The 22,684-nt window shown below is 48.0% G+C and overlaps 1 protein-coding gene across 4 annotated transcripts in view; it reads left to right on the top strand.

The window, feature by feature from the left end:
* Positions 1 to 22,684, top strand: part of LOC117223653 (uncharacterized) — a 697,320-nt gene that overhangs the window by 597,749 nt on the left and 76,887 nt on the right. Inside the window, exon 2 of one of the 4 annotated variants that reach the window (XM_033476062.2) lies at positions 5,612 to 5,979. The exons of the other annotated variants lie outside the window; for them this stretch is intronic. Coding sequence (XP_033331953.2) covers positions 5,889 to 5,979 — 91 coding nt within the window. The 5' untranslated portion in view covers positions 5,612 to 5,888. The remainder of the gene's footprint in view (positions 1 to 5,611; positions 5,980 to 22,684) is intronic. 4 annotated transcript variants of the gene reach the window in all.

The raw sequence follows: 22,684 nt of genomic DNA, 5'->3' as shown, positions 1-22,684 counted from the left end.
TGCCGTCCGGTTGCCGCGGTGAATATTTCAGACAGAAAATCGGCAGGCCGGCGAGATGAGTTGCGGACACGGCGAAGCCGCGTCGGATGATCGGGGCCCCGCCGATGATTTGCCTGGGATCGATTCGAAAAACCCGTCGAATATGAACGTCGAATCCGGTTGCCGGTGTGGGGGACCACCGTCGCGCCGGTAGCGCAACAGTTACGTCTCCGTAGCGTTAATTTCGTAACTCGATAAGTCATTAAGGTAACAAATTGCGCTATTAACCCGGCCACGGTTAATTAAGCCGGGCGTCGTAAACGGCAGAAAAGCGTCGCGGATTAATGGACGTCGGATCGAATTCCCGGGGCCGCCGGTTAATAACGATGTCCGTCGTGTAAGTAGGTTGGAAATCGAGACGAAAAACGATTCGTGCGGTGCTCGCGCGTTTATATGCTACGCGAGAGAGTCGCCGGCATCTCGAGCGGCCGAGGCGTTAACGAACGGTTGCTCCTGTCGGGCGACGAGTTATAACAGTGATTACGGTAATCGCGTACGGCACGCTCTCGATCTCCGGGGCTGGATATAATCCGGCAGAACCGATCGGCCGCGGACCGAACCGGACCCGAGCGGACACGAGCGGGCCGACGCGGCGCGGCGCGGCTCGCCGCGGCTCGGCTCGGCGCCCGTTGCGTAATCGCGCGATAACGCGATAATACCCGGCTAATAACACGCCGCGCGGCGTATTACCGGCAAAGCGATACTTAACGGAACGTTAATGCGATCGGCTGGAACGTGGAATCGGGCTGCAGCTGACCGCACGCGGGCACGACGCGCGAACACGCGATTATCCTCGTCGGACGACCGCGAAACCCTCGTAACGAGACCAACGGATCTTTCGGGGATCCTGGATTAGGGTCCCTCTCCTCGATACACCTATTTTTTAACGATTCGCGACCGGCAAAGGGCTCGTTCACAGTTTTCATGGCGGAGAAACGGCCGAAACACTCTCCCTCTCTCGATCGCTGCCAGAAGATTTTAAATGCTTTGTCCTCGTTGTCTGATTTATTGGCGCTAGGTTATTATAATCTAGTTCTTATAATCTAGTTATTATAATCTAGTTATTATAACCAGTTCATAGCCCGTCAAAATGGCGAGTCACTGATTTGTTCGATTATTCGGATCGTAAAGACGCATTTTCGAGTGGACCGCGAATTTGATGCGTTTATTACGAAAATGAATGCACGAAATTCGAAACAGTGAAAACGCTTGAACAATTTAAAGACACTATTTTATTATGTTTAACATATAAAACGTGTGAAAAGAAAGAAGGAAATGTCTGATAACTTCCTCCGTCTCGCAGTCGACGCAGACAATTGTCATTTTGCACAAAGATCCGCAGTTTATTTGCGAGTTGTTTATCCAATATACGCGTCACTTGCAACAAATATTACAATAACACTCGTTAAAAATCAGAATAAACGTCGTTACCTCTTTCAAATGAATATAAAACAGCTGCTTTTGGCGATCCGTAAAATCTAGCGTTAAAATCGCGCTGTCAGTTTCACGTGTCAGCCAGTGCATTCTTCGCGAGGAAAATGCATCAAAAATATCGTCGATTCGGTGAATGTATAATTCGTGGGATCGTTTCGCAGTGGATTCTTCGAGTCGGGAACGTTTGGATTGGCTCGTTCGGCTGAAATATTGCTAAGAAAATCCGGCAGGTGACAGGTTAATTAATGCGAAACCGTGCGATCCCGGCCGACAAATAAATTCTGCCAGAGTTTTGCTGGAATTTTCGCGAAACGTGTCGACGCATTGTGCAACGATCTTTCCCTACCTTAATTGAACGGAACAATCCGAGAAAATGAAATCCGATGAAATCGACGTTTCTGTTACACCGAGTCCCGTTTCAACGTTTCCACGCGGCCCTGTAAACTCGCGGCGCGCTGTATCCGGCGAATGTAAACATCGTTGGAACCGGTGCGATCGTAAACCGATCGTTAGTAGACCGCGGCACGCAAATCCCCCGGCTTTATAGATTATTTTACGACAGTTAAACGGAGAATGATTTTCTCCGGCGCGGCGGCCGATTTATTAAGTCGCGCGGACGAATGAAAAGCCCGGCCACTTTTTATCCGACTCGTGTCGCCAGTTCGTGCAATTTGCGATCCTATCCTGTCGTTGCGATATCGAGCACGATGTCGTCGGATCGACGAAACGTTTCTCCGCGTTTTCCAATCCGCGTCGACCGCGAATCGACGACGCGACCGAAACGAAAAGGTTCCGGGGCTTTCGAAAAGATTAGCATACGTCGGTTGTGGGCGTCGCGGATCTCTCGATCGTTACGGCCGACGATAAAAGACGATCCGTAAAAAAACGTGGAAGCCCGTGTGCCGGACGTTTCGGCGACAGGTTTTTGCGAAACCGTCGCTCTGACGGATGGCGACGCGCGTCGAACGTAACGCTCGTAAACGCGGTAAGATATGTGGAGATCGGTGGGCGGCCGAAGCTACGCCCGATAATTAAAAATGTGCATAATAGGTGATCGGCAAGACTGACGAGAAAAATCGGCGCGATCACGTGGGCGATTATTTAGTGCGCAGGGACTCCCGTATCTCCGTGAGATCGCGGCTTTAATAATTTCGGTGTTAATTAAATGGACGCGCGTGGGTGCCCGCCGCGCGCCGTGCGCCTCGGCCGTGTGTTTTGTCAACTTTCACTGTCGCTGTCTCTCGCTGCCACGGCCAACCGCAGCCGTTTTAATGTCCCCACGATGATGATGGTTATTAAACCCGTTGACGAAAAGCCACGACCGCGCTGCTGGCGAAACGCTTCTTCGCCGCGCCGGCGTAAAAAAGAAAAAGAAAACGATCTTTCGTTTCACGAAACACGTTCTTTCTGGGCCCGGGATATTCACCTGCGGGGGTGAGAATATTTTTACGCATTCTACCGGGGCCGTGTAATTAATATAACTCCGTAAAAAAAGAACCTTTCACTTCGGGCGATGAATGTTTCGGAATCGATCGCGGCTATTTTCGGCAAGATTTTGTCATTGTTTTCTTTCGAGCTTCGTATCTTCGTCACGGGTTGTTGTTACTTTATCTTAGCGCGAGTGTCCTCGGTTGTATCGATGCTAAAATTGTGACATAATCTGCGTTGCTCGTGACAAGCGTTGCCGCAGCGCGCCGACCGAGCGCATCGCTTGTCCAGGCTGTCAGGCATCGAAGTCTCCGTCCGCGGCGAGAGATCTCCCGGCGATTTGAACATTTGCGTCGCCGGTTCTCGCCTCGCTCCTCGTTCGTCGAGCTAAACGTGCTCTCCCTCAACCACTCCGACCGATATTCAATCAAGATCGAAGTCGCAATTAAGACAAAATGCGTTGCCGCAACATCGAAGATTGCTAATAAATTCGACTATTATTCAGGATCGAAATAAAGTGTTATTCCGCGCGATCTATCATGCTTAATCTTCGCAGAAATTGTTGAATTTGCAGTAAAAAAGATATAGGTTTCTCTCTCGCGAAGTTATTACCGATTAAATAACCTTCGCCGATCGAATCCCAAATGAAAGCGAAGGATTAGAAAAGTGGTTATCGAACAGATCGCTTCCGAATCACGCGATTGCTTTCGTCACAAAAAATTCGTCGATGTCCTCTCAACGCGCAGAGACAATCGCGAAGATACGCGTTGCTTCCATCCGTCGCGGCGATTTTTCGAACGGTGGCCGCTTTTCGCGTGAAAAATCGACGGAAATCAGCGAATAATCGCCGAGTCCGCAGATTTTCCACGGAGCCGCGTGAATATTTCCGAATTTCGCAAATTGCTTTCGAATCTGTCGCAAAAAATTCGTCGATGCCCTCTCAACGCGCAGAGACAATCGCGAAGATACGCGTTGCTTCCATCCGTCGCGGCGATTTTTCGAACGGTCGCCGCTTTCCGCGTGAAAAATCGACGGAAATCAGCGAATAATCGCCGAGTCCGCAGATTTTCCACGGAGCCGCGTGAATATTTCCGAATCTCGCAAATTGCTTTCGAATCTGTCGCAAAAAATTCGTCGATGCCCTCTCAACGCGCAGAGACAATCGCGAAGATACGCGTCGCTTCCATCCGTCGCGGCGATTTTTCGAACGGTGGCCGCTTTTCGCGTGAAAAATCGACGGAAATCAGCGAATAATCGCCGAGTCCGCAGATTTTCCACGGAGCCGCGTGAATATTTTTCGCCTGGCTTTCACTCGGCGGGATTTTTCTGAATGGCCCAGCCGGCGGCGGCCAGCCCTGGCTCTCACGTTTTCGAAAGTTACACGGACCGCGTCCGTGCGCGGCTGTTTCCCGGCCCGTCGATAATTCACCGTAATTTCGCGGTGTGCAACGACGAGAGCCGCCCACGCGTCCCGCCGGCCCGGACTAAACGAACGCGAAAGAGAAAGGGAAAAAAAACGCGACGTCGAGTCGCGTCGCGTCGCGACGGGTCGCGACTTGTCGATGGCGCGCGGAAGAGGGTAAGGGGGGATGAGAGGGGTGGAAGAGGAGTCGAGTCAGCTCGCCGCGCGGTCCGCTCGCCGTCCCGGACTCTATTAATTTGAGACGATTAGGCCGAGCGATCCCCGCCGCTAATTGCCCGCGGAGCGGAGGGACGGCCGATCGAAGATTAATTAAATTGAATTAAGCTTAATTAGCCGTGACCACTTGGACCGTGGTACCGAGGAGCCGGGAACGAGCCGCGCCGCGCCGCGCACCCTGCGCGAGATAGAGACGAGTCGAAAAGATCGGCCGGCCACGCCTGATCGAATCATCGCAATAATTCCTCGCATGTTCCGCTCGGAATGTTTTTCTTGCTCTCAGTAGCCAGTAATTACTGTCGTTTCGACCTCTTCGATCGGGATGTCCTCTTAATCGGTGGCCTAATCGAGATTCTCGGCAACCGTTCATTTTTGATTAATTGAACCGCGAAACGCGCGGTTCGCGTCTCGCGTCTCCGCCAACGTCGGCGTAATCCGACGCAGGAAAATCTCCTCGCGCTCTCGATTCCGCGTCGCCGCGAGTTCCCGGCGTTAAGTAACGTCTTTAAAAATCCTCCAATAACGCGGATGGAATTTCCGCAGGGGGCGTTCGGTGATCGATTCGATCCCGCGGAGTGGGGTTTCCGCGAGCGTATCGTGCATCCGCACGGAAACAAGCGGCGCGCCGCGCCGCGGATTCGTCAGCTTGCCGGCGATTAGGCGTAATTAGCGTGCGCGGATCGATCGGTTAGTCAGTGGTTCGGCTCGAGGCGAGACAGTCGCCGTAAAAACGGGATCAAAGGCGAGAATCGATTTCGCGCGTGAAATTGAAACGGAACCGCCGCGCGGACTCGCGACGCCTGCCCGCGAGAAGCGGCCGTTGAAAGCGTCGCGACGACAACGGCCGATTGTTTAAACGATTCGCGATTAATTAAGGGCTCGAGCACGAGGCAACCGCGTTTTGAGCAGCTGTGACCAGCGGAGAACGAGCTACGAGGAGTCTCGAGTGCCGAAACCGCTTCTACGAAGTGTCCTCGGTGCTCGGCGACGCCGTGCGTCGACTCGACGACTCGTCGTCGTCCCGTCGCGACGGCCGCTCCTCGAGATCGGTAAACAATCCTGGACTTGCAGGGACCGCCGATCGTTGGAGCGTCGAGGAACGTGACGTGGCGCGGAGCGAAGTTTCGTCGACGAACGCCGTCGCGAACCGTTCCGATCTAGTCAGTGTCGCCCAGCCGGGTCGCCTCTGGCCCACCCAGTGCCGGCCAAGCGCTGTCTTGGACCGTTCCCAGTGCTTGATAATTGCCGCAATGAGTTGCCCATGAAGATCAGATAAACTCTGTTGTTTAACCACGCGCACGTGCATCCGTTTCGATTGTCCATTGATCGACGACACTCGGGAAGAAACATGGTTACCTTGGACACCGAGCAGAAGCCCGAGAGGCAGCACTGCGGACGACGCATGTGCGCCATTTGCAGACGCATCCGCCGCGACAAAGGTAACGTTCATTAAGTGTTCTCTTTTCTATCGCTAATTACAACGGACCAGGGCTGGTTCCGATGATCCCGGCAGCACGGTCCCGCGATCGGCCAGCGAACGTTGGTTGGTTGAAAGTGAACGGGAGACGCGTTTCCAAAGCTCCGATTGGAGTCCCGTTTCCTCAGGTTTGTGACACCATGTACGACGACACACAGTAAGAATCGAGTTTGATTCTTTTTATTTCGAGGTTTATTTCGAGGATACATGCTTGACGTTGTTTGAAGGCATTATGTTTGATTTTGTTGTCAATAATGCGAAGCAGAAACAATTTCAAGCAACGTCGAACAATAAAGTATATAATATTAATATGCGCTTAGGCGCATTTCTTCGAAACTCAAGCGATTTATATTTGCTCTGTTTAAAAGATATCTGTCTGTCGCCTTGCTAAAGATTTTTATACAGGGTATCCCAAAATTATGATACTTCCGGGAAATGAGGGGTTCCTGAGGTGATTTGAAGTAACTTCTTCCTTAGCGAAAATGCAATCCGCGGCTTCGTTTACGAGTTATTGATGAAAAACGCTGACCAATGAGAGGCGAGCTCGACTGACGCGAGGCCGCCCAGCCAACGAGCGCACCAAGCGCAGTCCCGCTCATTGACTCCACCGTCTCGCGCCAGCTGTTCTCGCCTCTCATTGGTCACTGTTTTTCGTTAATAACTCGTGAACGATGCGTCGGAGAAAATTTTTGTAAAGGAAAAAGTTGCTTCGAATGACCTCAGGGATCGCTCATTTCCCGGAAATGATAATATAATATAATTATGGAATACCCTGTATATTGAGTATAGAGAATAAATAATTCATTGTTTATTCGAAAGATGTGTCTTCTCGAATACGTCTTCTACCCTTTCCAGCTCACAGGATATTAATAAAAATATGGCTTCCACCCTGAAACAGTTTTCTATGTTCTCTGGTTCCATATTTATACCATCGAACTTCCAAGATCTTAAAAAGAAACATAAATCCAACCCCTATAATTTGTTTCATGATCCCTGAACCCTTCGATTTGCAGTTAAATCAAGGACATATAGAACAATTTGTAAACAAAACTGGACAATTCGGGAAGAGGAAGTACGATTATTCGATCCTCGAGGCAAGAGTAATCGTATCTCTTCTTCCAAAATTGTCCATTTTTGTGCACAATCCGAGCATCAATTAGATTTTTTCTTACTTGATTCGCATCTAAACAGACCATTTTATATTGATTTTCCGTATCACAGCTTGACCAACTCCGTCGACTCTTAACATAGGCGTAGCACAAATTAATTCGCAGCAACCCGAAATTTGGCATTTCCGGGAGAAATTACAGAATAATTTCAAAGAATAGAATGCAATAGGCTCACCATTAGACTACGTATTCTCCGCGGAACAGATAAAATTAGAATCTTCGGAGCAGCGTAATATTGAAATTGTTAAAACGGAAAGTAAATTTCTATTTGCATAGAGAATAATTTCACAAAGAATCTCGTCATTTGAATCTCCGGCCTTCGCGGAATACCTCAAGGCCGCTGAAATGGACGAGACGCGGGGAGAGGGGCCCGGTGTGGTTTAATTAATTTTCTCCCCGTCCGGTTCGCAGAAATCAAATTAGAAATCATCGCTAATCGCTGGCGTTAACGAACTGGGTGGGATGTAATTGAGCTAGGAAACGCAAGGGCCACCGGCGAGCCGGAAACGAATCGTGAGAGCGACAGGAAGCTTCCTCTGAAGCCGGTTCTATGGAAGTTTGACGTTCCGCGTACGCGAACACCTTTTCAACTTCGTTGTTGAAACAATTAATTACGTCCCCTTTCCTCGTGCGATTATTCGACGGGACGTGCACAAGTCGCGAAAGGGGCGGCGAGAGGGGGGAATTCGCAACGTGAACGGGGGCAGGAGGGGAGCGAATTAAACGCGTGACAGAACGTTTCGCGCGCAATTTCCGTGCGAAGGGAAACGCATCGCGTTTTTATCGCACCGTGTTCGACCATCGCTTCGTTTCCGCGTTGAAATCCCATCCACCTGTCGGTGGCTGAGATAATTGTCGGCGATACTGCCGCGTTTCTCGGAAATCCGGCCGTCGCGCGTCGACGGGACTCCCCGGGAAACCTACGGGAAAATTCACCGGTGCCGTCTAATTAACGGCGGGGTGTCCTGGTAAAAAATCCTGGGATAAGCCGGACGCTCGCCATCGCATCACGGGTCGCTTGCGCCGATCTTTTAACCAGTTTTAGCTGTTCCTGACGAGTATACTCCGCGCGGCAGAAAATGTCGTCAGTTCTTCGTGACGAGTGCACTCGCGAAAAACAGCTAACTGGTTATAAGAAGGATGCATACTTTGTGATATTCTCTATTAACACATTGGGCGCCGCGTCGGTGAAATATGAGTGATCCTAATTTTTGACCAATTCTGAAAATTTATTTCCATTGCAACGTATTCGAATAAACTGAATTTAAGAGTTATATTGTCATCCACTATGATAAATTTTAACTTTCCAGTAAACAGTTAACTGGTTAAAAAGGATATATGCTTTGTGATATTCTCTATTAACGCGTTGGGCGCCGCGTCGCTGAAATATGGGTGACCCTAATTTTTGACCAATTCTGAAAATTTATTTCCATTGCAACGTATTCGAATAAACTGAATTTAAGAGTTCTAATGTCATCCGCTATGATAAATTTTGATTTTCCAGTAAAAAGAATGCATACTTTGATATTTTCAATTTTTTTCTCTAATTGTTGACCAATTTTGAAAATTCATTTTCATTGTAACATATTCGAACAAACTGGATTTTACTAGGACTTTTCGGACGCGAAAGAATTCTAATGTCATCCGGTATGATAAATTTTCACTTTCCAGTTTCGGTTTAATTAATTAAATTGCATTTGTGGGAATTTTAGTACTTGATTATCGGCGCTGAACGTATTAAATTATATATTTTGTAAAAGCGTTAATATTTCATATTTAAACAAAATATGAAGACCAACAAACGCACACAGTATAATTACAGCTTAAATTTTTCTACTTAACTTCAAAGAGATTGCAACGGCTAACTACTTAATTAACGATTTGTCACGCTAATTCGTAAAAGAACTGAGCTAGTCGCAATGTAAACTCCCTGTTTTTCCTAAAAAAAAAAATAATATCTACCGCGAAACTCGATCAAAAGTCTAATTCGAACGCGGCAGCTACTGAGACAGTCTCCATTTTCACGCTCGGAATATTAATAAATCATTTGTAATTGACATCTGCTTAACATGCGTGCGTGAAATAGCGTTCGCAGCGATGTGACTCACCGTGTTTTCGTTCTCTAGAATTCGTTACTTAATATCTAAATATAATCTCACCTCGATAAACAATATTTTCTACGAAACAAGTGCATTCACGTGCAAATCAATTTTTTATCTTATTATTATTATTATTATTATTACTATTATAAGTTTACTTATTTCAGCGCGGTCGCATTAACTGCGAGATCATCAGCGACCAGACAATTGCAATTCTGCAAATTTGCAATTTTGTCAGAAACGAATAAAAACGCTTACGCGATCCATAAAGAATCCACATATATACGTGAAACAATAAAGAATTACGCTTCCTGACATCAACACTAAATTTACGGAACTCGTCAAAATGGAGGGGCCACTAATTTTTTTATTTACGATTATTCGTATCGTAAAGATACATTTACGAGTTATTTATCGTTAAAAATCAGAATCAATAACTCGTCAGCCGATTGTTAGTGATTCAACACTAGGTTTACGGAGCGTAAGAAACAGCTGTTTTATGTTGGTTTATAACAGTAACGATAAGACATTTATCATTAAAAATCAGAACGAACGTCTTATCATTACTCTTATAAACCAATATAAAACAGCTGTTTCTTGCGCCCCGTAAATCTGCTGTTAAATTACTAACAATCGGCTGACGAGTTATTTATTCTGATTTTTAACGATAAATAACTCGTAAATGTTTATAAGAGTAATGAATAAGACATTTATCATTAAAAATCAGAACGAACGTCTTATCATTACTCTTATAAACCAATATAAAACAGCTGCTTCTTGCGGCCCGTAAATCTGCTGTTAAATTACTAACAATCGGCCGACTCCGACCGACGCGGCCGCGAAAGGGTGCGCGCGAGAACGGAGTTTGAGGCGCGCAGAACTATAAAGTGCGCAAATATGCGGCATAGTAATTACGAAATGCGTCCCGAGTCCGGAGCGAAACGTTTTCAGAGGAGGTGGTCGAGAGGCTCGCGCTCGTAACACGCCGGAGGCTCCTAACCGTAATTAGCGTATTTTCGCTGGGCCGTATCGAGAATGAGGAACGAGGCGGAAAAAGAAGAAGACGAAGAAGAAGAAGAAGAAGAAAGGGAGAGAGAGAAAGAGAAAGGGAGAATGAGAGAGAAAGAAAGAGAGGAAGGGGTGGCGGTGGCGCGAGCGAGCCTGTCGGGTTACGCGCATTAAAGAGTTACGAATGTATTCCGGGACCGATCCGAAACTGGTTCGTCCTCGTTCCACGCGGTCGGCCGTCCTCGTTGTTTCATGCAAATCGCTCGTTAGCCGAAACACCTGAAATTCCTGTGTGGGACGGCGTACATTGTCTTCGGCCGCTCCATGGATTATTCATCCCCGCGGCCCGCCTCGCGTCGAGGCTGTGACAGCCCGAGCTGAGCGACGGCCGGACGGACAAGACTCTTCCTTCTTCCTCGGCTGAACAGCTTCTCCAACGAGCTAAACGTTTCCTAGCTCTCCGCTCCTCCTATTATATTCCATTCGCGTTGTTCCCCGTCGCGCGCGCGCGCGCGCTTCCCTTTGTTCCCTTTACACGAATTCAATCTCGAGCGGCCGGAAAATTAATAAATGCGGGAGAAAGCGGTCTTCTATTCTCGTTGAGTTCGCTTCTGATCCGGCATTTTCGACGCGCTTTTCGGTTTTCATTCTTGCCGGGTTATGAACGAAACTGTTCGGTGTTTGTTGCCGGACCTGCCAAAAAATTCTTCTTCTGATCTTTTAAGGCGAGATGTCGAAAGAAGGCTCTGTTTCGTTCGCTGATCGCTAAGGAAGAAGCACGGCTGAAAACGATATACATTCATTTTTATGTGTTATATTGATATGGTAATAAAATTAAATTTTTATATTATTTTATATTATTATTTATATATATAATATATATTAAATATATTATATATATTTTATATTATAATATATACATATTATATTAAATATATTACATTTATAATATACACATATTATTAAAATATATATAAATATAATAATTATTATATAATAAATATATATATATATAAATAAATATATAATATTATATAATAATAATATAATAATAATTATAATATATATTACATATATTTTATATTATATTAAATATATTATATATATTATTTATATTATATTATATATTAATATATAATTTTGTACAAAACGTTTTACATTACCTACGATAACAATTTAAGCAATTTTAAATTTATATATACATATATCAAATTTTATTATATATTATATATATAAAGTATTATTATATATATATAAATTTAATATAAAAATTTTATATATATATTTTATATATAAATAATTAAATATATTAACACATATTATATCAATACATATAAAACAATATAAATTCATCCGCATTTTTCACTGCCGAAGATTCGATGCCGCAGACAACCGAACGCGATCTCGGAACGGCCCAAAGAACGTGCGACGCAGAACGCGTAGCCGTTCGCGATCCGCCGTTCGGGCCCCCTCGGGCCCGATTTCCCGGCGCAGGAATGCGCTCGGTGCAGATTTCGTGGCGCGCCGCAACGGGGAATGCGTCACCGAGAGATCGAGCCGCGTTGCGTCGCGTCGCCGCAACAACGATTCGACCTTCGCCGAACAATTAGACTCATTAACCGAGAACCGGTGCGCTCCGCGCCCACGCGGATATTCAAATAGCGCCGCGGTTTTATGCAGTTTCGGTATCGATCCGGAGTGCATGATGCAATTTGTAGGCCGTTGCGGCGCTGCGGCGGTATCGGCGGCCGGGAACCGGTGGATGGATAGCGTTACACGGGTATTTACAAAGATAAATTAGAGTGTGTCCGGGGCACGGATGATTTATCGCGGGCCCCCGGGGGAACATCGGCGCCGCTTCGGGGAATCATTAAGGGACCCGGAGCAGCAGCGGTGTGTGTCGGCGGACGCGAGGAGAATCTTTCGGATACGATCGGCCGCGTTCGCGGCTGAATGGCCGACGAATTCATTGAGAGAGGAGAGTATGGTATCTCGGAGGGAACAGAGAGTGTCGCCATGTAGTAGCTGTTTCGTCAGCTAGGCTCCTCGTGGGCCGCCGTTCGCCGCTGTCGCGGGCCCACGCGTGCCCTTCGCTCATTCACTCGCCTCGGCTACGACTATCGCAATATCTTCGTCGAATAATCCAGCTTCCGACCCCATCTCCGAGGCTGATTTACATAAAACCTATCAGCCGTGGATCTCCGAATACGCGCGCGGTTTCTATCGTATCGCCGGTCATTAGGCCCGACAGAATTCGAATGAATTAGCTCCGCCGCCGTCGCCGCCGCCCCGCGCCGAGCGCCTGTCCCTTGAGGACGCGGAAGGGCGGTTTCGCAATCGCAGAGATAATCCGGTGAATGGCCGGCGCGGTTTCATTCATCCGCGACGCTTCGCGGCAACCTTGCTCTATGCCTAGGCAGTTATGGCAGGCGTGACTAGGCTGGAGGTCCCGATTATGATAAAGCGCGTGGGCTCGCCCACGCTCGCCCTTCGCTCGTTCATTCATAAATTCAACTCTCACCGCGTGCCGCGGCCGCGACCGACCACCAGAGAAAGCTGCGCCGCAGAAACTGCTTGAAACAGAGAGAAACGGAGAGACAGAGAGAAGAGAGAGAGAGAGAGAGGGAGAGGAGAACACGAACAGCTGCGACACGCGTCTCTCCTCCGGCTCGTGCGTTACACCGCCCTTCGAGCGACGACGAATCCTGTCCGCGGCTCTGATCCCCGATCGAGATCTCAGTTTGGCTGCTGAAGATTTTCGGTACACAGCTTCGCAGCCTGCTACAACACTTTCAGCAACAACATCGTTGGGGGGACGGTCTTTCTGCCTTGTTGAAACCCTTTGCACTCGAATGGCGGCTACGAGGTGCGAGGAAACATGCCTCGCTCTTCGAAGTACAGTAATGTCTCTCTAATTGACGCTTCAATTGACTCTCGGATTGTCCAGAAAAATGGACAATTTTGGTAGAGGAGATACGATTGTTCGAGCCTTGTGACTCGTTTTTTATGGTTATCGATTGTCAACAACTTTAAAAACGAGCCGCAAGGATCGAATAATCGTGATCTCCTCTTCCCAAATTGTCCGTTTTTGTGCACAATCTGTGCGTCAGTAAGGGAGACATTACTGTATAGTAAATTCTTAATAATTTTTGTTCAGCTTGTAAACAAAAGTAGAGAATTTGGGAAGAGATTGTTCGAGCCTTGCATCTTGTTTTTATAATTGTTGGCGATCGGTAGCTATGAAAGTAAGTCGCGAAGTTCGAGAAATCGTATCTCTTCCTCACAAATTGTCAATTTTTGTTTACAAGCTGAGGGAAAATTCGGGAGAATTTACTGTGCTTTTTATTTCATTCGATTGTTGTATATTTAACACTAGATTTACGGAACCCGTCAAAATGGCGGATCGCTAATTTTTTATATACGATTATTCGTATCGTAGAGATACATTTATGAGTTATTTAGTCAATTTATATGTTAGTTATAGCAAATGTTACAATAACACTTGTTAAAAGTCAGAATTATTAGTCTTATTGTTACTTTTATAAACTAATATAAGACAGCTGCTCTTTTTCTACGTAAATCTAGTGTAAATCTTCTTTCAGCTTTGTAAACAAAAATGGACAATTTGGGTAAAGGAGATTATTCGAGCCTTGCAATTTGTCGCAATTTATTGATTATTTGAGCCTTGCAAACCTTGTTAATTTAGCCTTAATTTAACCTTGTTTTTATAATTGTTGGCGATCAGCAATTATAAAAATAATTATAATTTAGGGTTATTTTGGGGGCTTATTTTTATAATTACTGATCGCCGACAATTATAAAAATAAGCCTCGAGGCTCGAATAATCGTATCTCCTTTTCATAAATTGTCCATTTTTGTTTATGTTTTACATTTTCGTTTTCTCCATTTTGTTTTTGTTTCGCATTTACTACACTTTTTACATCGTTCAATTGTTCCATATTGAAAAATTTGCCAGAATTGTAAATATCGTACCAGTAAATAAACGCAATTTCGCATGCGCGCGATACAAAGACGATACAAAATAGAAATAAATAAAAATACTACACCTTGAAATTAGTTCCTTAGTTCTGAAATTAAAATAGCATCAAGTACAAAGGGTTGAAACACCCGCTCGTTCTATCAACCCTCATTCTACCCCGCTCGACAAAAATCCGCGTTCGCACTTCCGGCTTCTCGCGCCCAATATCTCAGAAATTTCTCTCGACTTCCTTACGTTAACGTTTCATTTCGTTTTTAATCGTTCGACCGTCCGCCGCTCCGAGCACCCATCTCTGCCCCGAACGCATAAATCGCTGGTCCGGTTATCGCGGGCGGCGGCGCGCGCGGTTTAATTTCCCGGGAACTGAACGCGCGCTTAACTGTCTTCACAAGTTTCGCTAAACGTTCCGCCGGCCACTTACGAAGTCGCAGTAGGCTCGTATCCGAGGCGGAGAAAAGTGTTCGTCGTAGCGAAAAAGCGGCGAGCCGCGCGTCCTCGGGGGGTTCGTTCGGCCGGCGGACACCCGGTAAACCGGTTCGGTTGATTATGAAACGGCCGTGCTCCAATTATAATCCCGCGATTCTATTATTTGCGCGACGATAAAGACGTCCGAACAATTACCGGCATTAGCGAAGCGTGCGGCGGGGGACGGCGGGGGGTGTCGCGGGTACGGCGTCGTCGGCGGACGTCGTCGGCGTGGAAAGAAGCGCGATGCGAGGAGCAAACAGACGGAAGAAGGGGGTAATTTACCGCGGTTCTCGCAGGGTAACGGCACCGTCGGCGACGCGGATTCTCTCGCGGCGCGCCGCTCGCCGCTCTATCGGCCCGCTAATAAGCCGTCATTATCCGAGTCCATAACTAATAAACGTCGTCCGGCCGTCACGTAGCCGGTAGCGCGTGATTTAACGAGCGCGTCGCCCCGCCGCTCGCGACTCCCAACCCTCGTCATCCCCCGCCCCCGCGAATTCCCTCGCTCGCCGCGCGAACATCCGCGAGGATAGCTGTGCGCGCGAGCCTCGCTCGCTCGCTTTTACACGCTCCGCGGCCGCTCGCCGCGCGCATGGCTGTCCTCGCCGACGTTCGCGACGCTCGCGAGGAAATTCGCGGGGGCAGGGGATGACGAGGGTTGGGAGTCGCGAGCGGCGGGGCGACGCGCTACCGGCTACGTGACGGCCGGACGACGTTTATTATCATCCCCTGTCCCCGCGAATTCCCTCGCGAGCGTCGCGAACGTCGGCGAGGATAGCCGCGCGCGCGGCGTGCGAGCGCGGAGCGTGTAAAAGCGAGCGAGCATGAGCGAACATGAGCGAGCGCGTGCACGTCCCGAGGCCACCGCATCCACCGCGACGGCGAGTATCACCTGGAGCCGCGGCAAAGCCGCCGGCAGGTTTCCAAAGCGGTCTCGGAATCGGCGGATGATTATGCGGACCGGTCTATTTCTAGAAGCACCGAGTCGACGGACATACTAATTATTTTTTATCGACTCGTTACCACTCGTCTTTGGCAACGGCGCGATGGCAACGGGTCCGCCGACCGCGGGTCCGCCGCAGGATAATAGAACGGGTGGGGGGCGTTGGGAAACGTTTGTCTGTCGCCTGGAGGGGGGGGGGGAGCATGGAAAAGCTGAAGGATTTTTTTTTTAGAGAGAACGAGGTGCAAACAGCGGCGATCCTTTTCTGTCGACTCGGCCGGCGAGGACCGCGCGGACCGTAAAAACAGTGCCCAATTGCCTGTACTGGTAGAGTTTTATGCGAAATAAAAATTAATGTTGATTTATACTAACGTCGGTTGAACAGGGATTTCTTTCTTCCGTAAATTGTTTCAGTGAGTTTTTCTTTTTTTTTATTTATTAAGCTATGAAACCCTCTACAGGGTTATTAGCGATATATTTTTTAATGTATTATTAGAAAATTAGTATTACATGTACGATATATTATACAATGTTATTACATATTATATTGGATACGTCAAACTTGAATCAAGTACTGTATCAAGTACTAATGATCCTCGGATCATTTGAAGCAGCTTCTTCCTTTACTAGAACTTTCTCCGAGGCACCGTTAACGAGTTATTAACGAAAAAGCAGTGACCAATAAGAATCGAGTACGGCTGACGCGAGGCGGCCCAGCCAACCAGCGCACGAAGCCCAGTTCCGCTCACTGGCTCGGTCGCGTCGCGCCAGCCGAGCTCGCCTCTCATTGGTCACTGTTTTTCGTTAATAACTCGTTAACGGTGCCTCGGAGAAAGTTCTAGTAAAGGAAAAAGTTGCTTCGAATGACCCGAGGAACCCGCCACTTCCGAATTGTGAGACATTTTTGGGACATCCTGTATAACGCTTAAGGATGTATGTCGTACTTTTTAAGGAATTTAAAAATTGTTAACAGTGGTTGAATTTATGGTTTAGATAAATAGGCATTTTAGTGAGTTGAAGATAGTACGTAGATGTCTATTCAAATTTTACACCGATTCAATTTCAAATTTCAAGTGAAGTTTGCCCATTTAGAAATAGGCAGCAGCACTGCGACGCCATACAAAGATAAAGAATAGTGTTCAGATTTCCCTAACAGATTTGGTATCGCCCCCTTTCGTGCGTAAGCCAAGCGTATGCACTGTCTTTATGCTTTATGGTGAGGATTCCACTCAAAATAACTCTATAAATAACTCTATACCTATTTGTTTTCAGGCATAATATTAACTTTATATTCGTCGAATAAGACATATTAAATATAAATATAAAAAATATACCTTAGACGATGGGTACAAAGTTAATTATGTCCAAAAATAAACCAAAGGCACAGCGATTGGGCGGCCCACGGTAATCAGGTCCCTTACCCTATAACTAGACTGCGGATCTTTACGCAAAATAAACATTTTCGCCTTTTGCGAGAAATAGGAGTGACTTAGAAGTTGCATTCCTTCTTTTATCATTTTGGTAGGTCGAAAGTTTTATATTATAAAACGTAATGTTACAAAAATTATAGATATATAATGTTATAAAAATTATATATAGTTTTTGTAACATTAATAAATATCTTTAATCATTCTACTGGTTCGAGCTACAGACACTCATTTCTCCCACAAATGCATAAAATTCGCACAAAAACTGGCTTCCGATGATCGATAGAGGGTGAACGCGCGAGGGGTGCAGCTCGTCGGTGAACATTTCGTACACCCTCTGAGAAGGGAGGAGAGAGCAAGAAGGGTAAAAAACGACATTATTAAGATATCTCGAACAGGAGAACAAAAATGACATTTATTATCATCTCCAATAAATTCAAGAGAATATTTCGTAAAAAACATTCTCTCGAGGTTCTCCGCGACGACGCGTCCAGTGTCGTCGCAAAAATTCCGAACTCGCAACACATCGGCGAAGACGATTGAAAATCCAGCATCGAAAATGGCCTAGCTCGGTCTCTCCGAGACCGAGAGAAGGAGTCGCGGCAGGCCGGGGGCGGGGGAACCGAGGAAAACAGGCGTCAGGGGGGCGTGCATGGTTGACGCGGGGGGCAGGGGAGAGGGGGGAGGGCAGCAGAGAGAAACAATTGACATTCTACGCGCACGTTCGATCCGAGTCGACGACGGGACGCGCGACGGGGAGACAAGGAGAGGAAGGGTCTACGTAGAAGAAGGGGTGGCGGTCGTCGAGCGGCGGTCGGCGGGCCGAGGGGGGTAGATGCACGGTGGCATGCACCTGTGCATTGCCGCCATATACGACTCGGAGTTATGGCGTTTTTCTCGACGCTGCCGGCCGAGGATGTGTGCGGGGTACGTACACGATCGTATCTTAACCGGCGAAACCAACTCCATTTCTGGACGGCCGGCCGCAAACTACGTCTGTAAAGCTCGCGGACTCTCCGGGCTACGCCGTGAGGTAAATTAATTGTCCGCGAAGGTGTGCTCGACGCGGTGGTTCGATGGGCGAGGGGCGCCGCGGGGCGGCCGCGGAGGGGGGGAGGAGGCATCGGGGGGCAGCAGGGCCGGCTCAAACCGCGCGCAGGCCGCGACGGGTCGCGGTGGGGGTGAAAGAAAAAAGAACACGCGGCTAACGACGGAGTCTGCCTCCTTTATGTTTATTAGACACGGCAGCTTGCCCACGCGGCCCTGCCAACGCCGTTTTTCCATCCTGGCGCAACGTCGCGCTCGCCTGTCGCTTTCGAGACAGGCTGACGCGGCCGGAAGACCTCCCTGAACTCGGGGTTGCCTCGTTAGAGCACGGCCTTCGGGTTTCGGAGACTGCCAGACCCGCTGGACAATAGCCACCCTCTTGTCCGGACGCTTTCTTTGCTTCTTCTTTTTTAGGCTTCTCGGGTCCGCGGACTCTGGAAACTGCAATGACACTGCGACAATGTTTGCAATTACAATGTTCGCAATGTTGCACAGGTTTCGGACTTATGGAGTTAGAGTAAATGCGCCCTAATTCGAGATTGTGCGCGAAAATGGGCGATTTGGGGAGAAGGCTTTAGGCTTCTCGGGTCCGCGGACTCTGGAGATTGCAATGAGACTGCGACAATGTTCGCGATTGCGTATTGCACTGGTTTTGGACTTATGGAGTTAGAGTAGGTGCGCCCTAATTCGAGATTGTGCGCGAAAATGGGCGATTTGGGGAGGGGAATTTAGGCTTCTCGGGTCCGCGGACTCTGGAGACTGCAATGAAACTGCGACAATGTTCGCGATTGCGTGTTGCACTGGTTTTGGACTTATGGAGTTAGAGTAGGTGCGCCCTAATTCGAGATTGTGCGCGAAAATGAGCGATTTGAAGAGGGGAATTTAGGCTTCTCGGGTCCGCGGATTCTGGAGACTGCAATGAGACTGCGACAATGTTCGCGATTGCGTATTGCACTGGTTTTGGACTTATGGAGTTAGAGTAGGTGCGCCCTAATTCGAGATTGTGCGCGAAAATGAGCGATTTGGGGAGGAGAATTTAGGCTTCTCGGGTCCGCGGACTCTGGAGACTGCAATAAAACTGCGACAATGTTCGCGATTGCAATGATCACAATGTTGCACAGGTTTTGGACTTATGAAGTTAGAGTAGATGCGCCCTAATTCGAGATTGTGCGCGAAAATGGGCGATTTGGGGAGGGAAATTTAGGCTTCTCGGGTCCGCGGACTCTGGAGACTGCAATAAAACTGCGACAATGTTCGCGATTGCAATGATCACAATGTTGCACTGGTTTTGGACTTATGGAGTTAGAGTAGGTGCGCCTTAATTCGACATTGTGCGCGAAAATGAGCGATTTGAAGAGGGGAATTTAGGCTTCTCGGGTCCGCGGATTCTGGAGACTGCAATGAGACTGCGACAATGTTCGCGATTGCAATGATCACAATGTTGCACGGGTTTTGGACTTATGGAGTTAGAGTAAATGCGCCCTAATTCGAGATCATGCGCGAAAATGAGCGATTTGGGGAGGGGAGACACGATTATTCGAGCCTCGCGGCTCGTTTTTATAATCGTTGAAAATCGGTAAATATAATTGTTCGTTTTTGTTTAGAAGCTGAAGGAAATTCAAGGAGAATTTACTGTAGTCGAGTCAGGGAGCATGGCCGCTATCAGAAAAATTGAACAGTTTAAACGAATTATTCGCGACGCGTGATTGTCCACAACTATAAAAGCGAGCCGCAAGGCTCGAATAAACGTATCTTCGGAAATTCGCTGCTTTTCTTCTGATTGTTCGAGCCGAGCTGCTTCTTCGTGTCTTCCATCGACTCTTCTTTAATTCTGAGCTTGTTCTGGTTACATGTACAGTGGCCCGCGAAAGTGTTCGTATACCTTTTAAAACGCAATAACCTTATCAAAACTCAACTAAATGACTTGAATGTTTTTTTTTTCAGAGGGACTAGTTTACCGGACGATGACCAAAATGCTTTTTTTATGTTTTGCTATTATGTGCTTGGAATGACAAAAGAAAATAAAAAACTCTCGTTTGTTAACTTTCTTTTATCTGAGCCTATAACGGAAATTTAAAAAATGCACCTCGTAGATCTCGGTAACTTATATGCGTGCTGAACATTTTATCGAAATCGGTTGACGTTGTTCTGAGTTATAACAAATTAAAGTTGGCAAAAATCGCAGTTTTATCACGATTTTGACCGAAAACTGGAAGAAATCTGCAGTTTATTACATCTTTCAACGCTTGTAGCTCGACTGTGGGTTGACCGATTTCGAGAGGCATTTTTTAAATTTCCGTTATAGGCTCAGATAAAAAAGTTAAAAGACGAGAGTTTTTTATTTCCTTTTGTCATCGCAAGTAATAGCAAATTTAAAAAAAAAAAGGCATTTTAATCATCGTCCAGTAGACTAGTCCCTCTATTGCCTAAAAAACAATTCAGTCGTTTAGTTCAGTTTTAAAATGGTTGTTGCGATTCAAAAGGTGTGGGCCACTGTACGTCACTTTTCTCCCATTTTCGAACGAACTTCAGAACGAATTTCGTTGTCTAGTAGATTAAACTTCCTCTGTCACCTAAAAAAATTCAAGTCACTCAGTCCAGTCCCAAAAAAATTACTGCGTTTTCTGTCCCACTTCCTCTCGATCAGCTCAACTAATTACAAATGCCCCGAAGAGACAGGAACAGCGCGACGTGTTTCGGTCGTGAAACTAGACACCTCGACGGATTGCAAAACGTCGAGCACGCTCCGTCGCGCCTTTGTGCCGCATCGTGCGATTCGCGGATCGTAAAAAGAAGTCGATCACAGCCTCCCGTTGACCGTTATTCAAGTCACGTCGGCGCGAGGTCGGAGTCGTTGCGGCGACGATTTTATCGCCGTCGACGCGGATAACGCAGCCGGGAACGTTGTTTCCCTTTATCGAGCGGATTAAACCGCGAGTGTAAAATCGGAGCCCTCTCCCCGGAACGAGTGTCCCCTAATTGTGCCTCTCCCCGAGAGAGAGAGAGAGAGAGAGAGAGAGAGAGAGAGAGAGAGAGAGAGAGAGAGAGAGAGAGTGGTGAAATTAAACAGGACAATAAAAGCCGGCTAAATAGTGGTCAGAACGCGGGGCCCCTGCATTTATTGCCGAGATAACTCGGGTCCGCGTCGAATGAAAACGGTCAAGATAGCAGCGTTCTCCGGTCTCGTCAACCCTAAGTGACCCATCATCATGGTTGACGACATGATCCCATCCGCGTCCGCGGAATGCGATCGACGCTGAAACCGCCGACGCTGATAAAAGCCTGATAAAGCGTTGTTGCGCGCGTATTGGGCAAGCTCGGGAGACTGCTCACTGTCATCGGCGACAGAGATCTATGCGCCCCCCTCTCCGAGTACCCTTCATTAATTAAGCGCCGTTGCTAAATCCGTTGCTACACCGGCTGCAACACCGGCGTACAATTACGGCGCGCCGTTGCGAAACGGCGCGGCGCAGCGCGTGCCGCACTCAAAACCGAAACCCGAAGATTTTTCGTTGCCGTAACGAGGAAACCTGGACGACGACGACAACGACGACGACACCTTTCTACCTAACTCCCCCGCACACGCGCCGAACCGAGCCGAGCCGAGCGCGTCGCGCGCGTAGAGCCGGCCGCTCGGATCGCCGCGGATGGAGGCGAGAAAGGAAGGGTTCCATAAATCGGTGTCGGCCTATAAACCATAAACTCGTTAAAACCGGTCACGCGGCGGTCCGGCGGAGGCCACGTGTCCCGATTCCCGATCGCAGGGAAGATCGTCATCCGCTCCGGCTCTATGCTCGATCGCTCGATCGCTGGATCTCCGCGCCGCGCCGGATCGCTCGCGCCTACCTGGCCCGGCGTGTGCCTCTTCCCGACCTGCGCGCTTGTGGGTGTAACCAGTTTCCGTGGGCTTAGCTGTCAAACCCACGTGGGCCGCCCACGCTGGTCAGATATATTACCGAGCCGCGAGAGAAAGAAGACGCCGTGGATCGCGGCGATCCGGCGGGGTGCACCGACTCGCCGCGCAGAGTGGAACAGCAGGGAGAGGGGGGGAGGAGCCGGGGAGGCGAGAGAAATCGTTTCTTCTTGTCCGTGTGTCGCAAGGGAAAACGGCACCGGCGCGATAAAACGTCGTAATTAACGGTGAGAGATTGCCCGCTCCCGGTTTTCCATTCTCCCGCGGCGTCCGCACCCCCGACCCGCGATTATTCCGCCGCGATCTCCGCGCGCATCTCCGACGCTTCGCCGCGGACCACGGATCTTCGGGCTTTCGAGATTACAGTAATGTCTCCCTAATTGTCTCGCAAATTGTGCAAAAAACATGGAGAACTTGGGAAGAGGAGATACGATTGTTCGAGCCTCGCGATTAATTTTTATAGTTACCGATTGTCAACAGTTATAAAAACGAGCCTCTTTTGTGCGCACGAGACATTTTTGTGCGCAATCTGAGCGTCAATTAGGGAGACTTTACTGTACACTGCGAATGTATTTGTGCGGAATCGGAATTCC

The sequence above is a fragment of the Megalopta genalis genome, chromosome 1 (assembly GCF_051020955.1).
Source record: "Megalopta genalis isolate 19385.01 chromosome 1, iyMegGena1_principal, whole genome shotgun sequence".
NCBI lineage: Eukaryota > Metazoa > Arthropoda > Insecta > Hymenoptera > Halictidae > Megalopta > Megalopta genalis.
This window is presented reverse-complemented; position numbering and strand designations above follow the sequence as displayed.